At 39.1% G+C, this 26,173-nt stretch overlaps 1 protein-coding gene and 1 non-coding gene across 3 annotated transcripts; one reads left to right on the forward strand and one right to left on the reverse strand.

Annotated features, from left to right (window-relative positions):
* The first annotated feature begins 236 nt into the window (after window positions 1-236).
* APELA (apelin receptor early endogenous ligand) lies at window positions 237-25,520 on the forward strand. Of its 2 annotated transcripts, none has more exons than XM_025873913.2 (3): window positions 237-451; window positions 1,804-1,893; window positions 23,766-25,520. In XM_025873913.2, the coding sequence occupies exons 1-2, from the start codon at window positions 376-378 to the stop codon at window positions 1,890-1,892; spliced, it is 165 nt and encodes a 54-aa protein (XP_025729698.1). In that variant the 5' UTR covers window positions 237-375; the 3' UTR covers window position 1,893; window positions 23,766-25,520. The 2 variants fall into 2 exon arrangements, with proteins under 2 accessions (XP_025729698.1, XP_073747332.1); XM_073891231.1 differs by lacking the exon at window positions 23,766-25,520 and adding an exon at window positions 15,349-15,453.
* On the reverse strand, window positions 20,301-20,373 carry TRNAK-UUU (transfer RNA lysine (anticodon UUU)). The gene has a single exon. It is a non-coding gene; the product is annotated as a tRNA-Lys (tRNA).
* Window positions 25,521-26,173: the final 653 nt, after the last annotated feature.

Genomic DNA, 26,173 nt, shown 5'->3' on the forward strand with positions numbered 1-26,173 from the left:
GGAGGGGGCCGAGCCCTGCCTTGTTTTACATATTTCTCCACCCAAATTGAATTTAAGTCAGTCTCTCCTAGGCGCTTCCCTAGTAGACTGCCACTAAGTTACCGCACGCTTGAATGGTTTATTTCACCAATATTTGCTTATGGAAATAAAGGGGAGTGCCGGGGGTGGGAGAGGGGGAGGAGGGGAGGAGGGGTTTGCGACCGAGGGAGGCTCGACCACAGCACCAGTAACCTTGTCTGATGTGATCATTAACCTTTCTGGCAGTTGTCTGAGGTTCTTCAGTAGAATGTGAGGGGAGCCACACAGATACCGCACAGACTATTCCAAGACTGGTTTACGTTGAGAGCTGTTGCTCTACTTTAGTGCGGCAGAAAAATGAGGTTGCAACAATTCCTTTTTGCGTTTCTGCTTTTCGCGATGAGTCTTCTTCTTATCAACGGACAGAGACCAGGTAGGACTTTGATACATGTGTACCGAGTAACTTGGTTCTGCCTGTTTGGGCCCGTGGGTGGGGGCATGATTATGTTCCTGCTGAAAATCACTTAGGTGTGTTTAGAGGTATTCGTAAGCGTGTAGGATTTCAGGAGTATGTTCTCTCTCCTGGTAGGTCTGTTATTTGAATGTTTTAAAAAGTAGGTGGGTTTTAAAATGATGATAAATATTTTGCCACTATTTTTTCTAAATTCAAAGAAAATTGATTCCTTAGCTATTTTAGATACATTGCCCTTATAAGTAAAAAAGAAATAGAACTGTTTGGTCTATTCATTACAGAGGTCAACAAACTTTTACGGATTTTTTAGGTAAAATACAAAATCCAAAGCGGTTGATTAGAAGAACATGTTGCTAGCTGGAGTGGGGCAATGTTAACAATTTGAATTAACAACAGAAAAATCATGTGACAAAATGCAGATGAAATCTTAAAACAGTTATGATAGCTGTTATTTCTAGTTATATAATTACATGTCTTGCTTTAAAAATGCAATTTTTAGTATTATTGTGCTAATAGAGCCAAAAATGTCAAAAATATTTATGGTCAAGATAATATTAATTGGTTTGACACATTTTTCAAAGATGATCTGTGTTGTGTTGTTCTTAACCAACAAGAATTAGTAAGCAGTCATTCTAATGCGCTTTTACTTCAAAACCAAATATCTAAGATTTCAAAGCACTGGTGAGTAAAAAAAAATTAGGTTTTCTGACTCAGGAAAAGGCAAACCCACATTTCAATAGAAAGGTGGTAATATTTATTCCAAATACGTTATATTATTCAGTTGGTAATATACTTCTACATTTGGAGCAGAAAAGGGTGCATAACTGGTTAAAAATTCAGTCTCTCCCTTTTAGTTAATCAGAAGTTTGATCACTGAGGTTATTTCAAATGACGTCCCCCGGTTTGCCCTTTTACATAAATAAGAGAAAATGTGCAAATGAGCAATTCAGAAAGCAGCTGACCCCTTCTTACAGTTTATAGCAATTGCTAATCAAACTTTTCTGAACTACAGAACACCTTGGACAATGTTCTTATAAAATATCTGTGATTGATTCATTACATAAGATGAAAGGTCCAAGAGCATTTAGGAAGAAGTCATGTGGAAGGAGGAGGTTACTACTAATAGGTCCTGCTATAAACACGAGCTGTGAGGAATATATTTCGTGTTTTTGCATCACCTTAATTTTTATGTCACAATCACATCTGAACAAGTAGCAAATAATCACAACATAGTTTGGATGCAAAATTTCCCTGCACATTCAAACAACAGTTCATTTTCTGAAAAATGCTAATATTTCCCTTTTTTTCCTCAGCTAATTTGGCAATGAGAAGAAAATCGCACAGACACAACTGCCTTCAGAGGAGATGTGTGCCTCTCCATTCACGGGTGCCTTTCCCCTGAGGTATTTCTGATAGAAAATTGTTTTACTACATCTAGGCAATGTTCCGGATGAGATATAGCAAAGAAGGTCCATTTTTATTTTGTAATATGTGACAATACCTTTAAGGTGATATCAGTTCAAGGGATGCATACTGACAAAACAGTGAATGGCATGATATTTGAGAATTGCTTTAGTCGTTATATGGGACAGATAAAGTAAATGTAGGAAAATCTTGATAATTGTCATTCTGAGTGATAGTATGGGGATTACTACTATTGTTCGTGTTTAGCAATTTCATAATTGAAAAATCAGGTATCAAGAGAATATAATTATGAGGGTATCTTTAAACATGTGTTTTGAAAAACACTGAATAGCTCTGTATGCTATCCAGAACAAGCACATTTCCCACTAAGACCACTGTGTCCTTGAAAGCATCTGGACATATTTGCTCAATGACACCATATAAATGATGTACCATCCTCTGTATTTAAATAATTTATTAAAATAGTTTTTCTTGACAATATTTCTTTTAATGTATAAAACCAATTTAATATTAATACCATGGCAGTTTTCCAGCCTTACTCATAGAATTGGTCTTGATGGTTATTGCATCTTTAAGGATAAATTCTGAATAGAATTTTGCTCTTTCCCTCTCTCTCTTTTTTTTTTATATTCATTGAAAGGCCAACGATTTTATCCACCACCACTACCAGTAATACTGCTTGAACCGATTAACTTCAAACACTGCCCAAGTGTGTATTTCTTCATACTAAAAAATAAGTGACGTGGCATTCCATTGTAATTATTTTAAGCTCTTTAACTCTTATAAAACATATCATCCTTTAAAAAATGCCATTGAAATATCCCTCAGCTGGTTAGCATACACAGGCAATTGCTAAATTAGCTTATTCAGTTGGTCTGTAGACTGTTGTGTTTATGGCACTATTCATTCAAGGAGAATGGTTGCCATGCCTCTTGTTTAATACATGCTTTTCAAACCTGGTGAAAGTCCCATAGTGGGACATTAAATGAAGGAGCAATTCAGTAATCATTTATCAAGAGGGCTAAAACAAAAAGCCAAGTTCTCTACACCTGTATCTGTAACAAATTACCCTTTGCTATCAAAATAAAAATGGGTTTGGTGGAAAAATCCAGAAAACTACAGTAAGAAATTCCTGAGAAGCCAATTAATAGGGGCTAAAACATTTTCGATGCTAACAAATCCTTTGGCATGTATCGATAATGCATTTCAGTCCCACATATAAATAGCGGTAAAATCTGTGCTTAGGAGGAGTGGAGAAGTTCAAGACTTTCCCAGCACTCCTCCACAAATAACAAAGAGGAGAGGGGGCAGTTGGCAGTAGCAAGGGAATTCCTGCATATACTGAGAAAGATACCTTGCATAAAGCAAATAAAAGCCCTCAGTTAGCCACAGGTGGTATCAGCTTTCTCCACAAACCACCTGCCCTAAAAACTAGGGTCGCAAGTAAACAAGATAGAGTAGTGAAATTTGAATTGTCAAAGTTAAGGAAAACTTTGATCTATAAACCAAATTTGTAAACCAAAGGGAAATCTAAATAAAAGCCTCGTAAACCATTTAATAAAAGCAATCCTTTACAAAATTTGGCTGATTGCTGTAAGGGCCTGCTCAGGTTACAGCATCGATTTTCTCATTTGTTTAGCCTAGTCCTGCATTCCAGTTAATAGGTTCTTCAAAGAATGTATAAAACTCCCATTTTGAAATCCAGTGATAGCATAAGAACTCTGTGCAATAAATATTAAGATAATTTTCCAAGATCTTGCTCAGCGAGTGCTCTAATAACACGTGCTACCTTCAGATGTGAAAGCATAATCCTCATTGTCCTAAATACTTGCACACTTTTTTGTATGTCCTGCCAACACAACAACTTGGCGGCTGGCAAAATCGCTATAGAACTAGGTAGTGAAACTGTAAGGCAGAAGCCCCCTTTCATTTTTCCCCCTCTGTATTCTGCATGTTTTATTTGTTTGTTTATTTATTGAGTGTTTTTTAATGTAAGGTTTACGCCCAGCGTGGGGCTTGAACTCACGACCCCAAGATCAAGAGTCACGTGCTCTACTGACCGAGCCAGCCAGGCGCCCCTGTTTTCTGCATGTTTTAGATAAAAATCACACATGGTTATTTGATTCAGCTAGGGTCATGTAAGACTGGAAAAGGACAGGTAAGGTAAACAATTGACTTTGGAAGTTGTCCAGATTAACCTTTGAAGTAGCTTAGACTTTTAGCTCCCTTAATAAGAATGCCCTGTTACCATTACTATGTAACTTTTACCAGCTCCTAGAGTCCTCCTCCATGATCCTCAGTGACATTTCCCAACCTGTACAACTGAGTTAATTAGAGAAATCTATGCTGTGTAAAATTCATTCTCTCTCTCTTTTTTTTTTTAAGATTTTGTTTATTTATTTGACAAAGGGAGAGAGTGCAAGTAGGCAGAGTGGCAGGCAGAGGGAGAGGGAGAAGCAGACTCCGCGCTGAGCATGGAGCCCGATGTGGGGCTCGATCCCAGGACCCTGGGATCATGACCTGAGCTGAAGGCAGACGCTTAACTGACTGAGCCACCCAGGCGCCCCTAAAATTCATTCTCTTGACAACTGTTTTTTCTTGCTGAAATATGTTGGCATCATGTTCAGCCCTAAGTGAATTAGAGTGGAGGAAAACAAGAGAAAGGGTGTCAGGAAATCCAAAGTTTACAGGCTAATGTGAAAGTTTTAGAGTGGCAAAGGAGGTAGGATCCTTAGATTCTAATTTTCCTCTTTTAGCCATAAAATCTCACTGTATCAATGCTTTTCTTTATAAATATGTACTCTAGGGGCGTCTGGGTGGCTCAGTCGTGAAGCGTCTACCTACAGCTCAGGTCATGATCCCAGGGTCCTGGGATTCAGCCCCGCGTTGGGCTCCCTGCTTAGCTGGGAGTCTGCTCTTCCCTTTCCCTCTGCTCTTACCCCAGCTCGTGTTCTCTCTCTCTCTCTGTCTCAAATAAATAAATAAAATCTTTAAAATACATACATACATACATACTCTAGATAACCACATAACCTGTTAAAACATACTCTCACTTTTTTTTTTAAAGTAATCTCTACACCCACCATGGGGCTTGAACTCACAACCCTGAGCCAGCCAGGCGCCCCTCTTTAGCTTTTTAGTGATTATGACATATGTTCATGGTGTAAAATTCTTTCCTAGTATGAAAGAATGTAAAGTCAAAAGTAAAAAATCTCCCAGTCTAACCTTTGGCCCCTTTTCATTCCCCAGAGGCAATGGCTATTAAAAGGTTTTTGGTAAAGTAGATTTATTTTTTTTTAATTTTTAAAAAAGATTTTATTTATTTTAGCAAAAGAGCTCATGAGCAGGGATGGGAGGGTGGGGAAGGAGGTCTGAGGAGGAGGGAGGGGGAAAGAATCTCAAGCAGACTCCACGCTGAGCACCAAGGCAGGGCGGGTGGAGGGTTTGATCTCATGACCCTGAGATCCTGACCTGAGCCGAAGCCAAGAGTCGGATGCTTAACTGACTGAGCCACCCAGGCAACCCTGGTAAAGGTACATTTTAATACATTATTTTAAATTGAGACCAGCTAATATTCTCTTGTCACTCTTTATTACCATTCAGAATGTTAAGTACTTATATGTTCTCTATTTTCTGCCTTATTCTTACCCCTTGAAGTTGTGGGCTTATGACTCTTTTGACCATTCCTCTAGCCCTGCCTGCCAATTCTTTCTATAATTGTCCTATTTATTGTCTCTGCCCTTCTCATTCCATGCTGCCTCTTTGGCTGAACTGTGAAAGCCAACTCTCTAAAGCACAGAATCTCTACTTTTGTGGAGCATTTTATCTTCAACATTAGCAGGACTTTCTGAGAAAAACTCTCAAGTTTTTTTATTTATTTATTTTTTAGTAACCTCTATACTCAGTGTGGGACTTGAACTCACGACTTCAAGATCAAGAGTCCCATGCTCTTCCGACTGAGCCAGCCAGGTGCCCCTGGGAAAAACTCCTCTACTTACTTTTAGGCACCTCTGATCCCTGTTCACCTACATTTAAACCTCTAATGACCTCTAGTTTCCTCGGACTTCTTAACCTTTTCCAACTCACAGCAAGAGATAATTTCTCTTCCCAGAGAAAATGGAGATCATCAAGCTTTAAAATCAGACTCACTCAAACTACATTTACATCTGCTACATTTCTATTTTCCCTTTGTAGTCTTGGTTAATCTCTCTACACCTCAAGAACCTTGATCTAACAATCACTCCCTTTCTTCCTCAGATTTTTCAATATGTCAAAACTGATCTGTTTCATCTTTTATTTTATTTTTTTAAAGATTTTATTTATTTGAGAGAGAAAGAGAGAATGAGAGAGAGAAAGCACATGAGGGGGGGAGGGTCAGAGGGAGAAGCAGACTCCCTGCTGGGCAGGGAGCCCGATGCGGGACTCGATCCAGGGACTCCAGGATCATGACCTGAGCTGAAGGCAGTCACTTAACCAACTGAGCCACCCAGGTGCCCCTGTTTCATCTTTTAAAAAGAAGAAAACACGTGCACCACTGACCCCATGGTGCTCTCTAGTGACTAGGCCATGTTCTTCTCTGCATAGTCAAATTTCTTAAAAAGGTATCTATTTCCTTTCTTACCATCTGCTCCCCACTGCATTCTGGGAAAGATCTCCAGTGACTTCTCAATCCAGTGAACACATTTTGATTCTGGTCTGTTATCTTGCTATGGGTCAAATAGTGAATAGATTTTCCTTGGTTTCATGATGATACCATGCTCCCTTTTGATTATTTATCTCTGAAATGAATCACTACTCCTTGGTACCTGTACAGGGTGTCCACTTGCCTACTTGGAATCACCTTAGCTGTTCTAAGTCACTTCAAGTTCAATACCAGGGCGCCTAGGTGGCACAGTCAGTTAAGCGCCTAACTCTTGATTTCTGCTCAGGTCGTGATCTTAGGGTCGTGAGATTGAGCCCCACGTCGGGCTCTGTGCTCTGTGTGAGTCTGCTTAAGTTTCTCTGTCCATCTGCCCCTCTTCCCCCTGCCTGCTCTCTCTTTCTCTGTCTCTCAAACAAATAAATAAATCTTTAAAACATTTTAAAAAATTAAAAAAATAAATAAGCAATATGAAAATAAACTCAGGTAAAAAAAAGTACCTCATCCTACCTGGGATACCTCTATTTCCCTTTTCCTGGTTTGTTTCTCTCCATGACACCTGCCATCTGGCATATTTACCTTGTTATTGTTTAATATCTGCCTCTCTTCATTAGAATGTAAGTTCCATAAGAACAGAGACTTTGCTTTGATCACAGCTATATGCCCAGTGACTGTGGTAAGCTCCACAGAATATTTGATGAATGAATGAATGCACACTTAAAAGTAAACTCTTCAATTCCTCCCCCTCAGATATGTCTCCTGTGTTCTCAGATTTGGAGAATAATTGTAGAGCTATCATATTAGATGTTTACTATGTATCAAACTGTGCTATGAAATATGTATTTTACCTTCACAATGTAAATTTTTAAAAAAATTTTTAAAGGTTTTATTTATTTATTTGAGAGAGAGAGAGCACACAAGCAGGGGGAGAGGGAGAAGCAGACTCCCCGCTGAGCAGGGATCCTGATGTGGGGCTCAATCCCAGGACCCTGGGATCATGACCTGAGCCCAAAGCAGACGCTTAACGACTGAGCCACCCAGGCGTCCCTCAGTGTAAATTTCTGAGCTGCCGGGGCTCTAATACTCAGTTCTAGTTGGTTTCCCAGGCCTATCATTTCTACCTTGAAATATTTTTTTAAAAATCTGCTCCTTCAGGCGCCTGGGTGGCTCAGTTGGTTGAGCGACTGCCTTCGACTCAGGTCATGATCCTGGAGTCCCTGGATCGAGTCCCACATTGGGCTCCCTGCTCGGCAGGGAGTCTGCTTCTCCCTCTGACCCTCTTCCCTCTCATGTGCTCTCTCTCTCTCATTCTCTCTTTCAAATAAATAAAATCTTTAAAAAAAAATATGCTCCTTCTTCATCTCTGTTACCACTCTCTTAGTACTTGTTATAACTCTCCAGCAGGACTTCAACTCCTTAACTCATCACTCCAGCCTCCAGTTCCAGTACTGGAAAAGCCTTTTTTTTTTCCCTTTTATCATCTGATTCTTCCTAAACTGTAAATCCAACCATGTCACGTCTTGATTAAAATTCTTAACTGTCCCTGTAGCCTTTGGGACAGTGAGAACTCCCATAACTTAAGAAACAAGACCTTATACAATATACCTCTCCAGCATCATCTGCTACCTCTTCTCCCCTCCCCTCTCCCAGAGCGGTAAAAAAGAACACCAGCCATTGTGGATTCGAGCTCCGACCACAAGCTCACTCACTGGTGGTCATTGGTTAAGTCATTTGTCCTCCTTAAGAACCCCTCCACTTCCAGACCTGTAAGATGGTATTAACTTTGCCATACCTTACCTAGCACATGGTAACTGCTAAATCGATAGTAGCTAGTTACTATTATTAACATCACTTTAGTCTAGTCTTCACCTCTTGCTGTTCCTCAAAGTATCTGCCTGCAGTGTCCTTACCCGACTCTTCTCCTCGCTATTAATTCATCCTTCAAGAAAACTTCCCAGAGTTTGATACCCCTACCAATTGTATTAGATGTCTACATTTTCTTTTTTTTTTTTTTTAAGATTTTATTTATTTATTTGACAGAGACACAGTGAGAGAGGGAACACAAGCAGGGGGAGTGGGAGAGGGAGAAGCAGGCCCCCTGCCGAGCAGGGAGCCCGATGTGGGACTCGATCCCAGGACCCTGGGACCATGACCTGAGCCGAAGGCAGACGCTCAACGACTGAGCCACCCAGGCGCCCAGATGTCTACATTTTCTCTCTACCTATTTTGTGTAATTCTGTCACAAAGAACTTGACTCACTGCATTGCAGCACCTTAACTGGCTGTACTCCTCCCTTCCCAGAATGATGTAAATTCCCTGAAGGCAGAGGGTGGGTGTTCTGCTTTGTTAAATTAACTTTGTTAAGTGGAGCACCTAGTACAGAATAAGCCTGGTGAGCCTTAGTTCAAAAGCTGGCCAGTAGGTAAATTGAAATAGAGAAATGTATTACTCATAGGTCCTGGAGGAAGTACAGGGCATACCTGGAGGGGCCACCTGCGGAGGTCAAGGGAGAATGCAGACCTAGGGAGGCACATGTCTTTATTAGGGACTGGGTGGAGTGCTTTGGGGTTCCTGGGCTGGGGTCTGATCTGGTCAATTCAAACCAAAAGAGGCGGGGGGTGGGTGGAGGGGTTGCCCCACAAGGGTTCTTATCTAAGGGGTACGTAAGATATACAGGCCCTGGAAGGCAAGGGAGATTTGATCACAAGGGCTGTTGGGGAAGTGATACCAGGAACTTAACATTTCTTTGCTTCTTTGCGGGTGGCTCTGCGGCTGCTCACCACAGGAGCTTGCCGGAGGGGCTGGTGTCAGTGCAAGGCCCCTGCAGTCCGCTTGGCCACACAAAATAGATCCAGAGGCAGCAGTACCATGGAGTGGCTTAGTGAACCTCTCAACAGTGGGTTGTATTGATCTTTGTATCATTAGCCGATGAAAGTGTCCCGAATACAGCAGGCATTCCAGAAATGTTGCTAACAGAAATGAAATGAAACTTTGAGTTATTATCTTAGCATTTAAGACTTACTACAATGAGACCCTAACACACATTTTAAGCTTTATTTCCTAACATTAACTGACAAACTGAGCTCTTGAGTAGCAGCTACTCCAACCTCATCAGGCCTTCCAAAGGACTGACCATCCTTCTCCAGACCCACTGGTCCTCGAGAGTCTTTACTTCCTCCAGCTAAGATTCTATAATTCATTATTTCCATAATTGCTGCCAACATTGTAGGTCACCCTGTTGCTCTGTCTTCATCACATTGTTCTGGAAGAATCCTGAAGTATTCATCCAGGCATGTTCCTGCTGCTGGAGAATACACAAGTCAGACTGGAAACACTTTTAAATTCATCATCTCCCACTCACCATCCAGCAAGCAAGTTCTACTCACCTCCAGTTTTAGGCCTTTCTCCTTTGCATTTTCAGCAGATGGCCTTGCTTCTTATATTACAAAGAAACGAGAAGTCCTCGGGATGCCTGGGTGGCTCAGTCGTTAAGCATCTGCCTTCGGCTCAGGTCATGATCCCAGGGTCCTGGGATCCAGCCCCACGTCGGGCTCCCTGCTCCGCGGGAAGCCTGCTTCTCCCTCTCCCACTCCCCCTGCTTGTGTTCCCTCCCGCTGTGTCCTCTCTGTCAAATAAATAAATAAAATCTTTTAAAAAAAAGAAGTCATCAAATGGTGTAACCCTCAACTTCCCAGCACCAAACTAGAATCCCATCTAATCCACTTCCCACCCTGCTCACCCCCATCTTCCTCTGCCCTCCTGCTGCCCTGGAAAGCATGGCCATTCCTTCATCTGTGTTGTGGGTCCCGCCCATCCCTTCCCACTTTGTCAGGTTTCTGAAACTGCCACTTAAAACATTTTCTTCCTTCTCATTGCTCTCTGGATTATGTATCAACATACAGGTGTAAACACTGATAAGACTGAGGCCTAGGGTGGCTCAGTCGGTTAAGTGTTTGCCTTTGGCTCAGGTCCTGGGATCAAGTCCTCATGGGACTGAGCAGGGAGCCTGCTTCTCCCTCTGCCTGCCGCTCCCCCTGCTTGTGCTCGCACTCTCTCTCTCTCACAAATAAATAAATGAAATCCTTTAAAAAAGTAAATGCTGATAAGACTACATACTAAAACAACAAACACACCCACGCACTTCTCAGTGAATGGTCTCAAACCAATCTTTTGTACTCCTCATTTTTGATCCACGTTTTCTTTTTTTCTTTTTTAATATTTTTGTTACATTTCTTTTCTTTTCTTTTTTTTTTTTTTTTAAAGTAAACGCTTCACCTAACACGGTGCTCGAACTCACTGTGTTTTTCTCCGTCAGTGTTCATGGTGCGCGGCTCTTCATCATGCTGCTTTGAAGAATGAAGAGGTGGACCAGATGGACTGGTGGGCAGCCGAGCAAGTTTATTGAGTGATAGCAAAGTTCTAGTACAAAGCCCCCGAGAAGGGAAGGGACCCAAGAGAGTCACCACCAGAATTTCTAAGTCTAAGGGTTTCCTTGGCAGGCTGTTTTTTTAATTTGATTAACCCTGCGCCTGTCGCCTGTCGTCCAACCAGGTTTTTGTCACATGGGAAAGGGTGGAGGGCTCCTTCCAGGGTGGTATAAAATCCTTTTAAGGGTGGTTTCCTTTAAGGGCGAGGAGAGCCTTGTCACTGCCGGCCTGCCTGCCTTCCAACTATCCTTCATCATCACGACCCCGAGATCGAGAGTTGTATGCTCTTACTGACTGACCCAGCCAGGGTCTGATCCATTATTTTCCATTCACAACTCAATCCACTCTAATCTGTCTTATACCTTCTTTTAAAATAGCCATGGGAGCACCTGGGCGGCTCAGTCGGTGAAGTGGCTGATTGGCTGACTCTTGATTTCTACTCAGGTCATGATATCAGGGTCCTGGGATCGAGCCCCGCCTTTAGCCTCTGACCTCAGCAGAGTTTTGCTTGAGATTCTCTCTCTCTAAAGTGAATAAATAAATCTTTAAAATAAAATAACCATCAATCACCTTCAGCTTTCTAAATTAAGGTTTTTTTATTCTTTTTATTTCTCAGCAGAATTTGACCACTGACTACTCAGTCTGCAAAAACCCCTTACCTTAAATTTCTGACGCTACTACTTTTCTGCTAAATTCTCAGCTAACCCTCTGGCTCCTAGGCAGGCTTAATCATACCTAAAAGGCTTGCAAGCTATAGCTTTCCTCTACTCTCTTCTACTCTGTTTCAACCATTTTTTTTTTTTAGGTTTCAGCATTTTATTTATTTTACTTTTTTTTTTGAAGATTTATTTATTTATTTGAGAGAGAGCACGCGCACAAGCAGGGGGAGATCAGATGGAGAGAGAGAAGCAGGCTCCCCACTGAGCAGGGAGCCTTATGTGGGGCTCGATCCCAGGACCCTGGGATCGTGACCTGAACCGAAGGCAGACGCTCAACTGACTGAGCCACCCAGGCGCCCCTATTTTAGTTTTTTATTTTAATTGAAAGTAGTTAAAAAAACACAATGTGTTGAGGCGCCTGGGTGACTCACTCATTAAGTGTCTGCCTTCGGCTCAGGTCATGGTCCCAGGGTCCTGGATCGAGCCCCGCATCGGGCTCCATGCTTGGCAGGAAGCCTGCTTCTCCCTCTCCCCCTGCTTGTGTTCCCTCTCTCGCTGTCTTTCTCTCTGTCAAATAAATAAATAAAATCTTAAATAAAACACACACACACAATGTATTTCAACCATTCCTTTGACCTCAATCACCTCTTTACTCTAACTGATAATACTCTGGGGCGGGGGGGGGGGGGGGGGGGGGGGGGGGAGGAGAAGACCATCCACATGAAAACAAGTAAAGCCTATTTATTCAGAGCTTGCTGGAGCAAGGGAGTCAGCTACCATCATTTGTTTTTGGCTGAGGACAAGAGATAGGCAAGGGAGTTGGAAAGTTTTATAGTGAAAAAAGGGAAAGCTTTGAGGTATGATCTGATTGGAAGTTGTTGCTATGGGGAAGTTGGAGTTGGGCTACCTAGAAGTAGGGCTTCCTATGTGATTGGTTTGGGGTGCATATATGGCTTTCTTTCCTTAGTCCTGAATTGGAATCAGAGGACAGAAGGGGCAAAATTAGAGAACCTGGTAGTTATTGAGCAAATCTTGACCATTTGAGGCCAATTGCTACACAGGTTATGGTATGGCTTCTTCGACTGGTTGCTACAGAGTTTGCAGGTCAGAGTTCTGTTTTATGGTCTGGCCGTTGTCTATGTTCAGTCTCCCCGTTCAGACTTATTTCATCTCTAGTTCACACCACCCAAGCCTCACTGCTGTCTGCCTTACACCAGGCTCCTCATACCTACTTTTGCTTCTCTTTTATCCATTCTTCATATTTATAGCATCATACTACTCGGGAACCTTTAGTGATTTCTCATTACTGTTAGGATTAAAATAAAATTCTTTTTAAAAAAAAATTATATTTTTAAGTAATCTCTACACCCAGCACAGGGCTTGAACTTACAACCCCAAGATCAAGAGTCTCATGCTCCACCAACTGAGCCAACCTGGGTGCCCCAAAATAAAATTCTTTTTTTTTCTTCCCAAAATAAAATTCTTAATGTAGCCCACAAAACAGTGCATGATCAAGCACTTCTCTCTCTCCAACCTTATCTGACATGACTCACTGGCTGTGTCTGTGAGTTTGTCAAGTATGGCCTTTTTTCACTTCAGAGTTTTCACACATTATTTCCCTGGGCATAGGATCTAGGATGTTCTAGCCCTTCTCTTCACCTAGTTTATTCCTATTCAATCAAGAAGACTTTGGTCAAATGTCACTTAACTTGTGTGTGTGTGCCCCATATATAACATCTCTCATTACCCTGCCCAAGGAACTTTGGGAAGGAACTTTGGGGTTCTTTAGGTTTCATGTTTCATTATAGTGTAATTGTAGGGGCTCCTGGCTGGCTCAGTCCGTAGAACATGCAACTGGATCTCAGGGCTGTGAGTTCAAGCCTCACATTGGGAGTGGAGATTACTTAAAAATAAAATCTTAAAAGAAAAATGGGGCACCTGGGTGGCTCAGTTGGTTGAGTATCGTCTTCGGCTCAGGTCCTGGTCCTGGGGTCCTGGGGTCAAGCCCTGTATTGTGTTCCCTGTGCAGGGAGGAGCCTACTTCTCCCTTCTCCTGCCCCCACCCCCGCTTGCTCTCAAATAAATAAAATCTTGAAAGAAAGAAAGAAAGAAAGAAAGAAAGAGAAATTGTGTTAGAACTTTCAACTTTATATGTATTCATTTTTTTCTCTAATAGTAACATTTTTATATATACAAAAATTATATATATATACACACACATATAATTTAAACCCATGTGTAATGCATTTATTACCTTGCCTCTTGAGGTTGCTAAACTTAGATTTATTTATCTGTAGATCTGGAGGTAGTCTTTTTTTTTTTTTTAAGATTGTATTTTTTTAAGTAATCTCTACACCCAGCATGGGGCTCAGACTTAACCCCAAGATCAAGAGTTGCAAGCTCTACCAACTGAGCCAGACAGGCGCCCTGGAAGACAGTCATCTTTTTTTTTTTTTTTAAAGATTGATTTATTTATTTGAGAGAGCGAGAATGAGAGAGAGAGAGTACATGAGAGGGGGGAGGGTCAGAGGGAGAAGCAGGCTCCCTGCTCAGCAAGGAGCCTGATGTGGGACTCGATCCTGGGACTCCGGGATCATGACCTGAGCCAAAGGCAGTTGCTCAACCAGCTGAGCCACCCAGGCACCCCTGGAAGAGAGTCATCTTGAATGACTCTTCAGTTTCATTGTATGGACAGCTTTAATTTATTTAACTTGGCTATTGATGGATATTTATTTATTTATGCTATTTTGAATGGTGCAATGAACATATATGCACTCATCTTTTAAACACTTGTGCATTTACTTACAAAACATTTCTAAAAGAATCACTAGGACTTGCATATTTTTTAATTTTTTGAGATATTCACATAATGTATAACTTACCCATTTAAGTTGTACAGTTTAATGGGTTTTACTATATTTAAGTAGTTGTGCAACATCACGATAATTGATTTTAGGCCATTTTCATCACCCCATAAAAAAGTATTCATACCCATTAGCAGGCACTCCCCATTTCTCCCCAGCTCTCTGATCCTAGACAACTACTAAACTACTTTCTCTCCCTACAGATTTGCCTATTCTGGACATTTTATATAAATTTTCTTAAAATTTTTTTCATTTATGGTCTGCTTATTTCACTTAGCTTAATGTTTTCAAGACCCCTCCATATAGTAGCAGATATCAGTACTTCATTCTTTTTTAATGACAAAATAAAATTGTATAGAAAAATCACATTTTGTTTATCCAGTCATTATTATTTTCACTATTTGGTTATCAGGGATCATTCTGCTCTGAACATTCATTTATAATTTTTTTAAGTTTATTTATTTATAATCTCTATACCCAACGTGAGGCTTGAACTCATGACCCCAAGATCAAGACTTGCATGCTCTACTGACTGAGCCAGCCAGGCGCCCCTAGTTTATAAATTTTTGTTTGAACAGATGTTTTCAGTTCTCCTGGGTATATACCTAAGAGTGAAATTGCTGGGTTATATGGTTATTCTATGTTTAACTTATTGAGGAACTGCCAAACTATTTTCCATAGTGGTTGCAGCATTTTACATTCCTACCAGCAGTATATAAGGGTTCCAATTTCTCCACACCCTCACCAACACTTTTTTATTATAACCATCCTAGAGGTTGGTACAGTAGGTCCCCCAACCCCCCTTATCCATGATTTTGTTGTCCACGATTTCTGTTACCTGCAGTGAACTGTGGTCCAGAAGCAGATGATACTCCTGACCTGTCTTCAGAAAGTCAGTAGTAGCCTAACATCATATCACAGTGCCTAAGTCATTCCCCTCACTTCATCACTTCATTTCATCAGGTAGACATTGTATCATCTCACATTACCACAGGAAAGGGTGAGTATAGTATAATAAGATATTTTGAAAGAGACACCACATTCACATAACTTTTAATATAGTTTATTATAATTATTCTATTTTATTAGTTATTGTTAATCTCTTACTTTTCCTGATTTATAAGTTAAATTTTATCATAGATATGTATGAGTAGGAAAAAACATAGTATATGTAGGGTCTGGCACTGTCCATGGTTTCAGGTGTTCACTGGGGGCCTTGGAATACGTCCCTTGGGATAAGAGGGGACTACTGTATCTCATTGTGATTTTGACTTGCATTTCCCTAATGACTCATGATGTTGATATTTTCATGTACTTACTGGCCATTTGTCTATCTTCTTTGGAGAAATGTCTTTTCAAATTCTTTGCCTATTTTCCAGTTGGCTTATTTGTCTTTTTACTGGTGAGTTGTAAGAATTCTTTATATTTTGAATACAAGGACTTTATTTGCAATTATTTTCTTCCATTCTTTGGGTTGTCTTTTGACTTTCTGGGTGTTATTTTTGAGCACAAAAAATGTTAGTTTTGTTAGGGTCTGATTTGTCTATTTTTGGTTGCTTGTGCTTTAGGCATCATGTTTTAAAACCACTGACTAGGGCGCCTGGGTGGCTCAGTTGGTTAAGTGACTGCCTTTGGCTCAGGTCATGATCCTGGAGTCCCTTGAGTCCCACTCCCTTGCTCAGTGGGGAGTCTATTTCTCCCTCTGACCCTCCTCCCTCTGATGTTCTCTCTCATTCTCTCTCTCAAATAAATAAGTAAATAAATAAATCTTAAAAAAAAAAAAAAAACACTGGGGCGCCTGGATGGCTCAGTTGGTTAAGCAACTGCCTTCGGCTCAGGTCATGATCCTGGAGTCCCGGGATCGAGTCCTGCATCGGGCTCCCTGCTCGGCGGGGAGTCTGCTTCTCCCTCTGACCATCTTCCTTCTCGTGCTCTCTATCTCTCATTCTCTCTCTCTCAAATAAATAAATAAAATCTTTAAAAAACACTGACTAATCCAAGGTTACAAATATAATTTACACCTATGTTTTCTTCTAAGTTTTGTAGTTTTATCACTTACATTTATGGCTATGATCCATTTTTTAAAAATTCTTATTTTTATTTATTTATTTTTTTAAGTAAACTTTACCCCAACATGGGGCTCGAACTCACTATTCTAAGATCAAGAGTCACATTTTCTACTAACTGAGCCAGCCTGGAGACCCTGGCTATGATCCATTTTGAGTTAAATTTTATATATGATGTGAGGAGGGGGGGAGATCCAACCTCCTATTTGTGTGGTTATCCAGCTCTAGCACCATTTGTTTGAAAACACTGTTCTTTTCCCCCCATTTAATTATGTGGGCACTATTGTTGAAAATTAATTGACCATAAATGCAAGGGTTTATTTCTGGACTCTCAATTCTATTTCATTGATCTATATGTCATTCCTTGTGCTAATACTGTTCTTTCTTGATTACTGTAGTATTATAGCAAGTTTTTTTTTAAGATTTTATTTATTTACTTGGCAGGGAAAGAACACTAGAGAGAGAGCGAGCACGAGTGGGGGACAGTAGGAGAGGGAGAAGCAGGCTCCCTACTGAGCAAGGAGCCCAACACAGGGCTGGATCTCAGGACCCTGGGATCACCACCTGAGCCAAAGGCAGATGCTTTAACTGACTGAGCCACCCAGGTACCCTATAGCAAGGTTTTATATTTTTATTTTTTCATTTTTAAACTTTTTATTTATTCATTTGAGAGAGAGCACAATAGAGGGAGAGGCAGCGGGAAAGGGAGAAGCAGACTCCCTGCTGAGCTGGGAGCCCAACATGGGGCTCTATCCCAGGATCTGGAGATCACGACCCTAGCCGAAGGCAGATGCTTAGCCATCTGAGCCACCCAGGCACCCCCTAGAGCAAGCTTTTATTTTTTTTATAATTTTTTTAAAGATTTTATTTATTTATTTGACAGAGAGAGAGACAGCTAGAGAAGGAACACAAGCAAGGGGAGTGGGAGTTGGAGAAGCAGGCTTCCCACTGAGCAGGGAGCCCTTAACAACTGAGTCACCCAGTCACCCCTAGAACAAGCTTTTAAATAAGGATGCGTGAGTCCTCCAACTTTGTAGTTCTTCAAGGTTTTCTTTGGTTATTCTGGTTCTCTTGAATTTCTATATAAATTTTAAGATCTGCTTGTCAGTTTCTGCAAAGAGCCAGCTGGGATTTGGAAAGGATTGTGTTGAATCTATAGATCAATATGGGAAATATTGCCATCTTGACAATTAAGTTCTCCAACTCAAGAACATGGGATGTATTTCCATCTAGTCAGATTTACTTTAATTTTTTTCAACCATGTTTTGTAGTTTTTAGAATATGAGTTTTACACTTAGTTTGTTTCTTAAAGTTTATTTAGGTTTTTTTAGTGATCTCCACACCCAGTGTGGGGCTCCAACTCATAACCCTGAGATCAAGAGTCGTACATTCTCCTGACTGAGCCAGCCAGGCAACTCTTCACTTGTTTTGTTTAGTTTATTCCTAAGTATTTTATTCTTTTGATGCCATTGTAAATGGAATTTTCTTAATTTCATTTTTGAATTGTTCATTGCTAATATATAGAAATACAATTTGATTTTTGTTTATTGATCCTATATATTGTAAACTTGGTGAAATTTTTGATTCATTCTCATAATTTTTAGTAGGTTCCTTAGGATCTGTTATATATAAGTTCATGTCATCAGCAAATAGATACTTCTACTTCTTCCTTTTTTCTTTTTAACATTTTATTTTTAAATAATCTCTACACCCAACTTGGGGCTTGAACTCAAAACCCCAAGATCAAGAGTGGCATGCTCTACTGACTGAGCCAGCCAGGCGCCCCTACTTCTTCCTTTCTAATCTGGATGTCTTTTATTTCCTTTCCTTGCCTAATTGCCCTAATTAGAATCTCTAGTACAATGTTGTATAGAAGTGATGAGAACAGTCATCTTTGTCTTTATTTGATTTTAGATGGAAGGCATTCAGACTCTCATCATTAAGTATGTTAACTGTGGGTCTTTGTATATGTCCTTTATTAGCTTGAAGAAGGTCCCTTTAATTCCTAGTTTGTTGAAAGTTTTTGTATCATGAAAGAGGAGTATTGAGTTTTAACTGGTTTTTTTCTTCTTTCTCTGTTGAGATTATCATGCATTTTTGTCTTTTAGTCTATTGAAATCATGTGTGACATTAAAATATTAAATATTTGGGAAAAAAATTAAATAATTGGTAACATTCATCAGTGGAGCCATCTGGTCTAGGGCTTTTCTTTTTTTCCTTTCTTTATCTTTCTTAAATTTTTTATTTAAGTTTAATTAACATATACTGTATTATTAGTTTCAGAGGTAGAATCCAGTGATTCATCAGTTGCATACAACACCCAGTGCTCATTACTGCAAGTACCCTCTTTAATGCCCATCACCCAATTACCTCATCTCCCACCCACCTCCCCTCCAGCAACCCTCAGTTTGTTTCCCATAGTTAAGAGTCTCTCATGGTTTTCTTCCCTCTCTGTTTTTGTCTTTTTTTTCTCCTTCCCCTATATTCATCTGTTTTATTTCTTAAATTCCACATAAGAGTAAAATCATACCTAGGGCTTTTCTTTGTGGGAAGTTTTTTAAATTGCTAATGCAATCATTTTTATTTGTTATAGGCCTATTCAGATTTTTTATTTCTGGGGCACCCGGCTGGCTCAGTCAGTAGAAATGTGACTCTTGATCTGGAGGCCTTGAGTTCAAGCCCCGCACTGGGTGTAGAGTGTACTTTAAAAAAAAAAAAAAAAGTTTAAATTAATTCTTGAGCAATTTTGGTAGCTTGTATCTTTTTAGGAACTTGTTCATTTCATCTAAGTTATCTAATTTTTTGGTACACAGTTGTTCAGACTATTTCCTTATAATCTTTTAAAAATGTTTCTCTAAGGTCAATAATGATGTTTTTACTTTCATTTCTGAGTTTAGTAATTTGAATTTTTCTTTATTCTTAGTCAGTCTAGATAAGATTCATCAATTTTGTTGATCTCTTCAAGGGACCAACTTTGGGTTTGTTCTTTTTCCTTATAGTTTTTCCATTCTCTATTTCATTTATTTCTATTTTAATCCTTACTTTTTTCTGCTTACTTTAGGTTTCATTTGCTCTTCTTTTTCTAATATGTTAAGGTGAAATGTTACCTTATTGATTGAGATCTGTCTTCTCTTTTAATACAGTTGTTTAGAGTTATAAATTTCCCTCTAAGCATTACTTTAGCTACATCCCATAAGTTTTCATATTCATCTCAAAGTATTTTCTTACTTCCTTTGTGATTTCTTTTTTGATCCATTGGTTGTTCAGCAGCGTGTAGTTTATTCCCACATATTTGTGAATTTTTCAAATTTATTTGCTATTGATTTCTAACTTCATCCTATTGTTGAATCATCTGTTTCTCCTTTTAATTCTGTCAGTTTTGCTTCCATGTATTTTGGGGGCTCTGTGGTTAGGTGCGTATATCTTCATAATTCTTAAATCTTCCTCGGTTGACCCATTTTATCATTATGAAATGTCTGTCTCTAACAACTATTTTTGTCTTAGAGTTTGTTTGATCTGACATTAGTATATCTACTACAGCTGTCTTATGGTTGCTGTTTGCATATCTTTTTCTATCCTTTTACTTTCAACCTATTTGACTTTTGAATATATAAGCGTGTCTTTTATACAGTTGGATCATATTTGTTTTGTTTTACTCAGTCTGACAAGATCTGCCTTTTGAATGGATTGTCAGTGATTCACTTTTTTTTTTTTTTTTAAGTAGGCACCACACCCAACATGGGGCTTGAACTCATGATCCTGAGATCAAAAATCACATGCTCTACCAGCTGAGCCAGCCAGGCTACCCAAATTCACATTTAATGTTATTATTGATATAGTTGGATATACAGTTGACACTTGAACAACATGGAGGTTAGTAGCACTGACCCCCTGTGTAGTCGAAAATTCATGTATAACTTCTGACTCCCCCAAAACTTAATAGCCTACTGTTGATGGGAAACCTTTCTGATAATATAAACACAGTTGATTAACGTATAGTTTGTATGTTATATGTATTATATACTGTATTCTTACAATAAAGTAAGCTATATAAAAACAAATGTTATTAAGAAAATCATAAGGGGCACCTGGGTGGCTCAGTTGGTTGAGCATCTGGCTTAGGTGATGATCTCATGGGTTGTGAGATTGAGACCCATGTCGGGATCCACAACTCAGTGCAGAGTCTGCTTATCCCTCTCCCTCTGCTCTTCCCCCCACCCCACCCTGCTCTCTGTCTGTCTCTCTCTCTCTCTCTCATAAATAAATAAAAATCTTTAAAAAAATAATGATAAGGAAGAGAAAATACATTTATAGTATCATATCAAAAAAGAATCCATGTATAAGTGGACCTGTGTAGTTCAAACCCATGTTGTTCAAGGGTCAACCGTGTATCTGCTATTTTACTCTCTTAGTGATTGCTCTCGGACTTAAACAATACATGAATTTATCAGAATCTACTTCAGATTATACTTTTTTTTAAGTCCATGAGATGCAGAAATACCTATATAGCTGTATTCTCTCTCTCTTTTTAATTTCACTGTAGTTATACACATTACATCTATGTTACACATACAAGTTTGTTAAAATTATTACTTTCTACAATTTTAGGTCCTTTAAGGCTGAGAGAAGGAAGGAGAAGAAATACATGTTTATATGTACAGTTTTTATATTAGCCTTTTTATTTACCATTTCCAGTTTTTGTCATTAGTGGATTTTTTTGGTGTCTTAGTCTGTTCGGGGTACTTTAACAAAATACCACAGACTAGGTGGCTTATGAACAACATTCTGGAGGCTGGTTCACAGATATCTGTCTTCTCACATGGTGGAAGGGGATAAGGAGCTCTCTGGATTCTACTTTATAAGGGTACTCATCACAGCCATGAAGGCTCTACCCTCATGGCTTACTCACTTTCCAAAGGCCCCACCTCCAAATACCATCACATTGCCAATTAGGTTTCAATATATGAATTTTGGGGGCATACAAACATTTCATTTACAACACCTGAATTAGTGTTTCACCATTTGCTCTATTCCCTCAGACAATTTCCAGAGACTTTAAAAACTTTTCTTTTTTTTTTTTAAGTAGTCTCCATGCTCAATGTGGAACCCAATGTGGGGCTTGAAATCACAATTCTAGATCAGGACTTGAGCTGAGATCAAGAGTCCAGTGCTTAACCAACTGAGCCACCCAGGCACCCCTTTAAATACTTTCTTAAAACTTTAGGGGCACCTGGCAGGCTCAGTCAGAAGAACATGCGACTCTTGATCTCGGGGTTGTGAGTTCAAGCCCCATGTTGGGTGTAGAGTTTATAAATAAATAAATAAATAAATAAACTTTAAAAAAAAAATTTTTTTCACCAGCTAAGGTGGTTTCATCAGGAGGAAGGGTCACAGAGCTCCTTGTAACATCATTTAAGAACCCTCTAGGCTATGCATTTTTTTGTCTTTTAAGTAAGCTCTATGCCCATGGTGGGGCTTGAACTCATGACCCCCAAGAGATCCCGAGTTGTTTGCTTTACCAACTGAGCCAGCCAGGTGCCTCTGGGCTGTGCATATTTTAAACATGCATACCTAGTAGTAAATTACTCTGTAGAAAAGCTACACCACCTTACATTTCCGATAGCAAGTTGTGAGAATGCTTATTCCACACACTTTTGCCTACATGGGTATTATCAATGTTTGTAACCTTTGCTAATCTGATAAGCAAGAAACTCATCTCATTTTTATGTTCTAAATTTAGGCAGTCTGAGTTGATTTCTAGAAGAGGCATACCTGCAATTTTTAATGCTAAATTCGTTATAGTTGACACCTCACCATGACTGTTAGGAAAGTGAAATGTTAAGGACATGGAAGCTTCCAAAAATGAACCGAGAGGCTGCCTTCATGTCTTCAGAAGGGGGCCAAAACAAATTGCCGAGGGAAACCTTGATACCAATGATTATCTTCCTATAAAAGATCCATTTTTCTCTTTAAAAAATTAGTTATATGTTGCCCTACCATATATTTGTTTTTTTTATTTTTAAAGATTTTATTAATTTATATGAGAGAGAGAGAGAGAGCACATGAGAGGGGGGAGGGTCAGAGGGAGAAGCAGATCCCTGCTGAGCAGGGAGCCTGATGTGGGACTCGATCCCGCAACTTGAGGTTCATGACCTGAGCCGAAGGCAATTGCTTAACCAACTGAGCCACCCAGGCGCCTGCCCTACCATATATTTAAAACCTATTGCTAAGTATTAATTATTAAATAGTTTTATAGCATTAAAAGATTTTTTTTTTCTTTAAAAGATTTTATTTATTTATTTGACAAGAGAGAGACACAGAGAGGGAACATAAGCAGGGGGAGGGGGAGAGGGAGAAGCAGGCTTCCTGCTGAGCAGGGAGCCTGATGCGGTGTTTGATCCCAGGACCCTGGGATCATGACCTGAGCAGAAGGCAGACACTTAACCGACTGAGTCACCTAGGTGCCCCCATTAAAAGATTTCTAGGGACCATTTTATCTGTTAAAATACCCCAAATTAAGATACTGGTTCTGGGGGTGCCTTGTTGGTTCAGTCAGTAGAGCATGTGACTTTTTTTTTTTTTAAGATTTTATTTATTTGACTGACAGCACAAGCAGGGGGAGAGGCAGAGGGAGAGGGAGAAGCCGGCTTTCCACTGAGCAGGGAGCTTGATGTGGGGCTCAATCCCAGGACCCTGGGATCATGACCCCAGCCAGAGGCAGATGCTTAACTGACAGCCACCCAGGCACCCCGAGCATGACTCTTGATCTTGAGATTGTGAGTTCAAGCTCCAGGTTGGACATGGAGCCTACTTGAAAAAAGATACTAGTTCTGATATGTTTTTATTGGCCTGCTCCAAATAAATTGTCTTAGCTGGTATAAATATCAAGAATCAGAATCCAATATATTAAGAAAAATAGCCGAGACTGCTAATGTGGGTCACTGAGCAGAGATTATTAGGTGAAAAATAAATAAATGAAAAAAAATCTCTTTAATAACATAAATTCAGACTTGAAGAAATAGAGGTGCTGTTTCTATATTGAAAGGTAAGAAAATATAAAATTGCTCTCAGTGCTGAAAAACCTTAGTAAATTTTCATAACTCATTATCTATTAAAAAAATTAAGCATGGGTAAATTGGTCTGCTGGATAGCATTTCTTATTATGTTTCTTTCTCCTTTTGCCTTCCCCATGTAGACCTTCTCTAGATAACTGCACCTGGTCTGCCAGAAGAGAAGTGAAGGAAAGATACCCACCCACACCATAGTGTGATTGCTTACAAGTTCTTGTATGAAAAGGAATCATTTGAAAGCACCTGGGATGGTTTATTAGTTTTACAGGATTCTCTTCTTCCTGGTTTCTCTTTAGAGGGAAAAATAACATAAATTCAAAAGCAATTCCAGTCTGAAGCACAATTATTTGCTTGCATAACAAAAATCTCTAATCTTTTTCTGCACATTACTATTCTTAGAGGAGTTAAAAAGAAAAATACTTTTTAATGTGTTAGAACTCTCTAATAATAAAAAGTACAAGAATTAAAATTTTTCTTTCATAGTTCTATAATTCTCCAAAAGTATTAAAATAAGTATTTATATGTTTGAGTGATTTTTTTTTCCATAAATGCTAAATCTAATCAAATGCTTTGACCATTTGGCTTTACAGAATAGGGGTACATTAATTGGTTCATTGATTATTTATATGGAGAGACTAAGAAAGAAGCTATTAATTGCTACCAATTTTATATTATAGGCTTTAATGTGTATGAAAATATTTTTTTATTTTGAAAAATATCCATAAAGTCATAAAAGAAAGTTTGAAATACTAAGATGTTCGTTTCTGAATCTATCTCTCATCATGTAATTATAGGAAGCCAATGTTTTATTTCCTTCCCAACATTAGGTCTTCCCAAGTTGTTAAGTTCACTCTTAATTTGTATTTATTAAAAGACAGATAGCTCATTGCCATAAAGTTACTATTTTACCGTAGGTTAATTCCAGGTATGAAATTTACAAATTCTTTTCTTGATTAGAAATTTTGCTTTGTAAACATTATAGAGTGGAAGAAACCGTAAACCGTTAACCCTTATTTTGATAAAATAAAAGGTTGGGATTGGTATACTACAAAGAATTTGAGGTAGAAATTCTGAAATCACAGAGTTTGTCTCCCTTTCATAGTTTATTAATGGTATCTTTTGGGATGGAAAGTGTTTCTATAAAGCACTGTAATTAACTTTAAATACAAAAGATGTTTTATGAAATGTGGTAACCTCATTTAAATTGGGTACTTTGGGGATATTTAAATAATTTTCTGGACAAATTATAATTCCTTTACACCAGTGCATTTCAGTAGAAACAGAAACTATTATTAGTTAGATTTGTAATTAAAACATGTACTTGTTTATATATTTTGTACCAAAAAAAGAAAAACAATATACAGTTCAGATACATCTCATTGAATACAAGCCGACACTTTTTCAGACTCACATTCACAAAGTTAAAAACCAGCCATACCATTGTAAGGTAATTAAATGGTTGTAGATTTCCACTTATACAACTGCAGTAAGTTTTCAATAAACATTCGAGTGTCTAGTTGTCCTTATTTTGTGTAAGAAATGTTCAAAGTGTTGAGCACAGCATAGTAAAAATACTTCTGATACTTGTCTTTATTTTCATTTTTTGTTCCTTTTAATTGAGGCATTTAAGACTATACATCCTTTGTATATACCCTGCCACTGCAGATTTTTTACTTAATTCAGGATTCTCAGAGTAAGGGCAAAGATTCTCTTAAAATCTATAAAAACTCAACAACCAGTCACATGTACACTGAAAGTGGCATACCAGAACAAATCCGTGACAATGGAGCCAAATTTATTCACTGATGATATGGAGGGGGAGACCAGAGGAGTGTCAAATATGTGTACTTTAAACACTTTAAACTTAACTTTCCCTATGACTTGGTGTTTGTGTTATTATTTTTCTATAAAAGTTTCTACTAAAAGTTCTTTGTAATTTCTAACATTTTCAGAACACGAAGGAAAATAGATTTTACATAGTTTAATCAAGATGGTTGAGGGGATCAGAAGTAATGGTGCCACCCCAATTTGGGGCCATGAGGTGAGTCAGTGAAGTGGAGCAGACGGCGAGTGGTGGACCAAGAAAGAGTTTTAAGTGTTGATCCTTCTCTCTTGGCTTAATTCCTTCCAAACTCTGAAATCAGTGCAGTCTTTTGTCCATTCCTGCACTATTTTTACTCTTTCTCAGGGCCAGGACTAGAATATGTGGACACCAAATTTAAGGGTGTGCTCAAAACCTCACTAAACAAGATAATAGTTCGATACCATTTTTGAGAAAAATAAAAATTAACACCCAAAAATGCATGATGAACAAAATACCACATTTTTAAATAAAGACAGGATCAACCAAGCCATGTTAGAGCCTGAAGCAAAGGGAAAAAATGAGTAATTCTAATTCAGTAAGAAGAACCTTATTTTAGCATCTTGGAGTCTTGAGTTCCAGGCTTTGTTTCTTCCCTTTGTTCTCACTTCCCAAAATGACCTCACTCTGTAAACTCTAGATCTGTATCCCATTTTCCGTTCTTGGCTTCCA

This window comes from Callorhinus ursinus, unplaced genomic scaffold, assembly GCF_003265705.2.
Source record: "Callorhinus ursinus isolate GAN/ISIS: 27379988/994484 unplaced genomic scaffold, GSC_fseal_2.0 scaffold4, whole genome shotgun sequence".
Taxonomy (NCBI): domain Eukaryota; kingdom Metazoa; phylum Chordata; class Mammalia; order Carnivora; family Otariidae; genus Callorhinus; species Callorhinus ursinus.